We start from the raw sequence: 6595 nt of genomic DNA, 5'->3' as shown, positions 1-6595 counted from the left end.
CCGCCTAGGCCGCCAAAGCACCGCATAGGCCGCTTAGGCGCTGACCGCCTAGGCGTCGATTAACTATTGTTCGTTTTTTTAATGGGTTATTTCACTAAAAACAACATCGTTTTGAGCGAAATAATCCTAAATTGTACAAACTTTAGATTTTTTTAGGTTAATATTTAATATTTTAGTATTAACTATTAAAGTATTATATAATTTATAATTATTAGTCTTTAAAAAATTAAAAATACTTAAACAAATTTTTTAAAAAAAAAAAAAAAAAAAAAAAATACACGAACGCCTAGGCGCCGATTAATCCCCGGCTAGGCGTCCTAGGCGCTAGGCGCTCCCCGAGCGCCTAGGGATTTTTTCAACCATGATTTAAATAGGTCAATAACAAAACATCTCCACATCAACAAATTATTACCTATAACTTGAAGGAAACCTGCAAAAAGTTCTAGGCGAAATTTTTTTTAATGGTTTGTGGATCGAAATAGCAATTTTGAAAGGTCGTGGTGCGACATGAAGAATCCGTTATAGTTCATGGTGCGGGATGACACTTTAGCCATCAAATTTAAAATAATTAAAAATTACAAAAGAATATAAGTAATGAAGAAAGAGTTGGTTTGACCAATGAATAGTAAACATGACATGCATATTGGGACAGATGGAGTCCTTTTTAATCAAAATGTAAAAGTATTACATTTTTCCATATAAGTAATGTTGACAGGTGTTTCTTACTTATAAGGGAAAATATAATACTTTTTAATCAAAATGTAAAAATATTATATTTTCCCATATAAGTAATAAATATTTTATTCATTATTATTTATTAGTATTACATTTTTCAGTATAAGTATTACATTTGATCTTTGACTCAACCCGTTACACGGACAAGGATATGTAAGACGATCTCACACAAGTTTTTGCCTTTTATTTTTAATTTTAAAGCCGTTTAAAATCACACAACAAAATAATAATATTAATATTCTATTATTTATTTATTTCTTTTGTTTTAGAGAAAATTATATTTTTGTCCTCTAGCTATATTTGTGGTATAGACTTATTTCTTGAGTTATACATGTGACCATGTTTAATCCCTAAATTATGTATAAAAGTGACGATTTTAGTATCTGAAGGAGCAAATCAACCACATTTTTAAATGATATATTGGTGACCATTTTTGAGAAATTAAAATTGTCACTTTGCACATAACTTAAAAGTTAAAGATTATCACATGTATAACTCAAGGACTAAATTTATACTATGGGTATAACTGAATGATAAAAAATACAATTTTCTCATTATTTTATGTACCTCATAGGATTTTATTTCTATTTACTCTATTTTCATTCCCTTAAAATAAGCATACAATTAAAACATTGGACACAAAACAATCAACATCATGAACTGACAATAAATTGTGTTGGTTTTGCTTGCATGTGCAACTCGATTGATCATAGGAGTAAAATTTACGAACAATGACCCAAGATTGAATCTCATCAATAATAGTGTGGGAACAACTTTTAAAATGAGTGGCTCGGTGTATACAGTAAGCAAAGGTCTAACTTTTATGATATTCTGTCGAAATGGGGTGTGAAACCTTTGGGATTAAGGATTCGATCTTTGGGATTAAGGATTGAACCTTTGGTTTTGCAAGAGTAAAAACATTTCCCTAAAACATTATTACATGCATGATTTTCCGGGAAAAAAACAAAAATTACACAGACGAAATGTGAAAACGCCGCCCGTCAAAAATGCTACTTACGCTCCACTTTCCAGTCCACAAGAAATCCATGAGCAACGTTTGCACCTCGGATGATCTATGTTCAACTGTCCTGTCCCATCAATTTAGTATGCTTTGCTGGTACTATGCTATAGGGCTGGGTGTCAGCAAAGTCCATACATTTAGTATGCTCTTCTTAATTCTTAACACTTAGCAGAATAATCCCTCCTTTAATCCATTTGACCCCTAGATTTTTCTTCCATTCACGCCCAGACTCCATTTTTTTTTTTTTGGATTAAAGTCTGTGATGTAGAAAGAAAACTGAACCCTTCTCAACTGCAACCCACCACAAGCTTTCTTAATCGACACAATTAGCCATCCAGCCAGATAACCATTTCTAATTTCTCCAAAACTACCATATCGCATTAATTTCTTGGTAATAGACCGTATAGCTGTCAGCTTGCAGTGTCTGGATGGGCAAAACGTGGAGATAAATCAATGACCCAATTTTGGTTATGATAATTGGATGCCTGTCAATTTTAATAGGTGGGAAATTTGTTCTTATGCCAAAACAAAGGAGAAGAGATGTTAATCTTTATGAATTTATGATTGAGAAATCCAACTGTAAACCCCCCCTTGTAAGTTTCTGTCTTTGGGGGCTACTTGTATAATACTCCGGCTACCTATAAGCCTAGAAGAAATAGAATTCATAATTGGAGATAGAGAAAAATCAACAAAAAACATAAAGAGGGTAGATAGGAAAACTGGGTTGTACAGATCCAACAACAAGGGGAAACCTTGTCTTGTTTTTTCTGTTTTCAACTTAAATTGCTTTCCTTTATATCCCCTCTCCCATCTTGTTTGAATTCTTTACTATTTATACCCTTTTCATTTTTGCCTGTTTGGTGAGGTCATCAATCTCTCTCTCTCTCTCTCTATTGGATTTCAAGAACACACAGGTTTTCCAGTGAAATGGGGAAAGCAAATGGTGCTGTTCAAAAAGAGGAGGAAAGAAATACTCTCATGAGGAAGAAAGATGCACCCTTGTTTGCTTGGCCATGGGAGAACCTGGGAAATTTCAAGGCATGCTCTTTTATCACTTATTATTAATTATATTGTCTTCTGTTTATATATAGTTTCAGTTGATTCTAAATGGAAAATTTGTTTTTCTTGAGCAGTATTTGTTATGTGGACCATTGATTGCAAAATTCATATATTCTCTGGTTTGGAAAGAGAGCTGGGAGGATATTTGGTGCTTACATATTCTTGTTCTCACTGGGCTGAGAGGCCTTGTTCATCAGTTATGGAGTTCTTACAGTAATATGCTATTCCTTAACCGGGCAAAAAGGGTGTCTCAACCAGGCATAGATTTTGAACAAATCGACAAGGAATGGCATTGGTATGACTTTTACTTCATTCCAAGCCGTCTTTTCTGCCTTGTGTTTTTAAAAACAAAAACAAAACAAAGTTTGTATAACACTGTATGTTTTGTATGAATCTTAAACAGGGACAATTTCCTAATACTTCAAGCTATTTTGGCTTCATTTGCCTATTTGAGCTTCCCTTCCTTGGCTAATCTCCCTACCTGGGAATTTAAAGGGGTTGTTTACTGTCTCGCTTTGCATATTGGATTCTCAGAGCCGCTTTACTATTTGATGCATAGATTATTGCATAGCTCCGATCTGTATCCACTTTATCATTGGCTACACCATGATTCTAAAGTTCCGCATCCATTTACAGGTATAAATAGGTAGATGCATCATCTGTCATTGCCGGTTCAGTGGTTTGCATAACTCGAGTTATTGACTACTTGCGTTCTTGTCTGATGCAGCGGGCAGTGCAGCGTTTCTGGAACATCTGTTACTGTGTGTAATTGTAGGAATTCCAACACTGGGAACCGCGTTTCTTGGACATGGTTCGATAATCGTTATCTACACTTATATTTTGGCATTTGATTTTCTTAGATGTTTGGGGTATAGCAATGTTGAAATCATGCCTAATCACCTCTTCAAGAGTATTCCAGTTCTCAAGTACCTTATTTATAGCCCAACGTAAGTGTTCTTAGTCTCTCCTCTCTTATCAAATTTGCATCTATCACTTATAACGAGCCTCTCACAGTCAAAGCTTCCATCTTTCTGACTCTACAGGTACTACGGTCTGCACCATATGGATAAAAGGACTAATTTTTGCCTCTTTATGCCTCTCTATGATATGCTCGGGAAGACAATAAATACCGGTTCTTGGGACCTTCAGGCAGAGATAAGTTCAAGGACTAGTAAGTTTGATTTTTCTTCTCTCCTAATTATTTGTATGTTCAATGAACCAAATGAAAATCATCAGGGGAATGTTACTCAATTAGTTCCACTTTGCAGCCATGGTGTATTAACTACAGATACTTCCAAGCTGTCATATCACACCCTCAAACTCGTTCCTAAGAACTGTTAATAGTCCCACATTGAAAAATAAGAGAGAACATATGGGTTTATAAAGTCATGAGTTAGATAAATTAATTGATTGGATTCAGTCTTTGTTTTAGTGTGATTTGGCCTGTTCTCATAGTCCCTCAACCGTGCTTACCTTTTATTATTTCCCCACGTGAAGGTGCAGATGAGAAGGCACCTGATTTCGTGTTTCTTGCACATGTTGTTGACGTCATGTCAGCAATGCACTCTCCATTTGTTTTTCGATCATTCAGCTCAGTGCCTTTCAGTACAAAGCTCTTCTTGATACCACTGTGGCCTTATACCTTCTTGGTGATGCTCGCCATGTGGCTAAAATCCAAGACTTTCCTCTTTAGCTTTTACATTCTTAGAGGAAGAGTGCACCAGACGTGGGTTGTTCCAAGATTTGGTTTTCAGGTATCTACTTGATGTCTCTCAATGTTAAGTATTTATGCAATTTGTAATTAGTTACTGCAAGTAAAATCTCTTGAATATACTACAACATAACGAAAACGTCTGCCCAACAGCAAAAAGAGGAAAAAAAACGAAAAGGAAATGAACTGTCAATTAGGCAATAACTCTTACTTCTTTGATGTATCTGCGTTTATATCATAGTCAATCGAAACTCATACAAGAAATTGAGATTTGATTAGAAGAAAGATATATTTTCCATTTTGCCTTGGCATCTTAGTTATATGATTTGCTATATTTGCAGTATTTCTTGCCTTTTGCTGCGGAAGGTATAAATAAACGGATTGAAGAAGCTATCCTCATGGCTGACAGACTAGGAGTCAAGGTCATTAGCCTTGCTGCATTAAACAAGGTCTGTAATGTTTCCTTTCTGTTTTATTCTCTGTTCCCCGCTTTTTTATTTGCTTTTAGCTTTAGCTGTGCTCGCTTCCCTCATTACACACCTTATTATTAACCGGAGAGATAGTTTTTAACTCCCTCACCACTACTGTTATTATCGCGAAAATGATAACATTTTCTATTACTAAACTTGCACTAAAGTTCTCATTTTGTTTGAGTTGTAATATCGAAAGTCACAATAATTGATTGCCGTATTTGTGCAAGAATATTGTTACAGAATGAAGGCCTGAATGGAGGTGGAACACTCTTCGTCAATAAGCATCCTGACCTTAAAGTCCGAGTGGTCCATGGAAACACCTTAACAGCTGCTGTGATCTTAAACGACATTCCCAGGGACGTGGATGAGGTCTTCCTAACAGGTGCCACTTCCAAACTTGGGAGGGCCATTGCGCTCTACCTGGCACGTAGACGAGTCAGAGTTCTGGTAAGCTGCTTCATACATTTACTTGCTTTTTAAATTTTGGTACACCCTGCAATTTTCGATAACAATGATAAATATTTCCTTGCACCAAACCAATTAAAAAGTGTTTGTGAGATATGATGTTTCTTTGTATACAGATGCTTACCCAATCCACTGAGAGATTCATAAAAATCCAAAGTGAAGCCCCGGTGGACTGCCAGAAATTCCTAGTTCAAGTTACCAAGTATCAAGCAGCTAAACACTGTAAGGTAAAGAATATCCCCGCAAAAATCTTTTCCAAGGCATCAAGCTTCTCCCCGAGTGTTGGAAGTTTCCCCGTTACTTGCTCTTTTGGCAGGGTAGTTATGCTGGTAAAGAAATAATCGTTTTGAGACGAGCTAATTATGATTTGATGTATTCTAATGTTGACAGACGTGGATAATTGGGAAATGGGCTACACCTCGAGAGCAAAGCTGGGCTCCATCAGGAACGCATTTTCATCAATTTGTAGTCCCGCCTGTCATCGAATTCCGTAGAGACTGCACCTATGGGAAGTTGGCAGCAATGAAGCTCCCAAAGGACGTCGAGGGGCTTGGATCATGCGAGGTACACATTTCCTCTCTTTTCCTTTAGCCAGTTATCTCTTTTAGAGGCTTCGGTTTTACCAATTTATTTAATCTTTGCAAACGTAAATTCTGATTTTTTCTTTTTGGGCACTGCACTAGTACACAATGGGACGAGGCGTTGTTCATGCGTGCCATGCAGGCGGAGTGGTTCATGCTCTCGAAGGGTGGACACACCACGAGGTAGGAGCTATCAATGTAGACCAGATCGATATAGTCTGGGAGGCTGCACTGAAGCATGGGTTGAAGCCCTTGTAGAGGATGCCATTTCTGCTCCTCTCCTCTCACCTGATGAAGATAAGATTATTGCTCAATGTGGATCACCCAAGAGCTTGAAGTTGCTTGGAGTTCATAGATTAACACTATTCTTGTTTGTTTTCTTGTACCCCTGCTCCCACTTACCCACAAAAATTTTAAAAATAAATAAAAAATCTTTTACAGTTCTACATTATGCTTTTGCAAACCTGTGTAAACTGATAGTATGTTTGTATTGCTTATGAAGAAAAGAACATGCTATTTCAATGATATCATTCCTCAAGGGTACAAGTAA

At 36.6% G+C, this 6595-nt stretch overlaps 1 protein-coding gene across 4 annotated transcripts; it reads left to right on the top strand.

Moving 5' to 3' along the window:
• The first annotated feature begins 1959 nt into the window (after nt 1-1959).
• On the top strand, nt 1960-6595 carry LOC116010452 (very-long-chain aldehyde decarbonylase CER3-like). 4 transcript variants are annotated; one of them, XM_031249869.1, is made up of 12 exons: nt 1960-2257; nt 2662-2794; nt 2890-3110; nt 3219-3451; nt 3543-3762; nt 3859-3986; nt 4319-4569; nt 4868-4975; nt 5240-5446; nt 5581-5691; nt 5855-6028; nt 6148-6595. In XM_031249869.1, exons 1-12 carry the CDS (start codon nt 2238-2240, stop codon nt 6301-6303), a joined length of 1962 nt encoding a protein of 653 aa, XP_031105729.1. In that variant the 5' UTR covers nt 1960-2237; the 3' UTR covers nt 6304-6595. The 4 variants fall into 4 exon arrangements, with proteins under 4 accessions (XP_031105729.1, XP_031105728.1, XP_031105732.1 ...); XM_031249868.1 differs by having other exon boundaries at nt 1974-2257; nt 4313-4569; XM_031249872.1 differs by lacking the exon at nt 1960-2257 and adding an exon at nt 2331-2349 and having other exon boundaries at nt 4313-4569.

The sequence above is a fragment of the Ipomoea triloba genome, chromosome 2 (genome assembly GCF_003576645.1).
Source record: "Ipomoea triloba cultivar NCNSP0323 chromosome 2, ASM357664v1".
Taxonomy (NCBI): domain Eukaryota; kingdom Viridiplantae; phylum Streptophyta; class Magnoliopsida; order Solanales; family Convolvulaceae; genus Ipomoea; species Ipomoea triloba.
Note: the sequence above shows the minus strand (reverse complement) of the source record. Positions and strands in the feature narration are given on the sequence as shown.

Excerpts from the sequence above, each read along its gene's own strand:
- LOC116010452 (XM_031249868.1), top strand. The coding sequence starts at position 2,238 with ATGCCTGTCAATTTTAATAG. Across the intron at positions 3,452-3,542 it reads AGTTCCGCATCCATTTACAG|CGGGCAGTGCAGCGTTTCTG; the intron begins GTATAAATAGGT and ends TGTCTGATGCAG. Across the intron at positions 6,029-6,147 it reads AGGGGCTTGGATCATGCGAG|TACACAATGGGACGAGGCGT; the intron begins GTACACATTTCC and ends GCACTGCACTAG.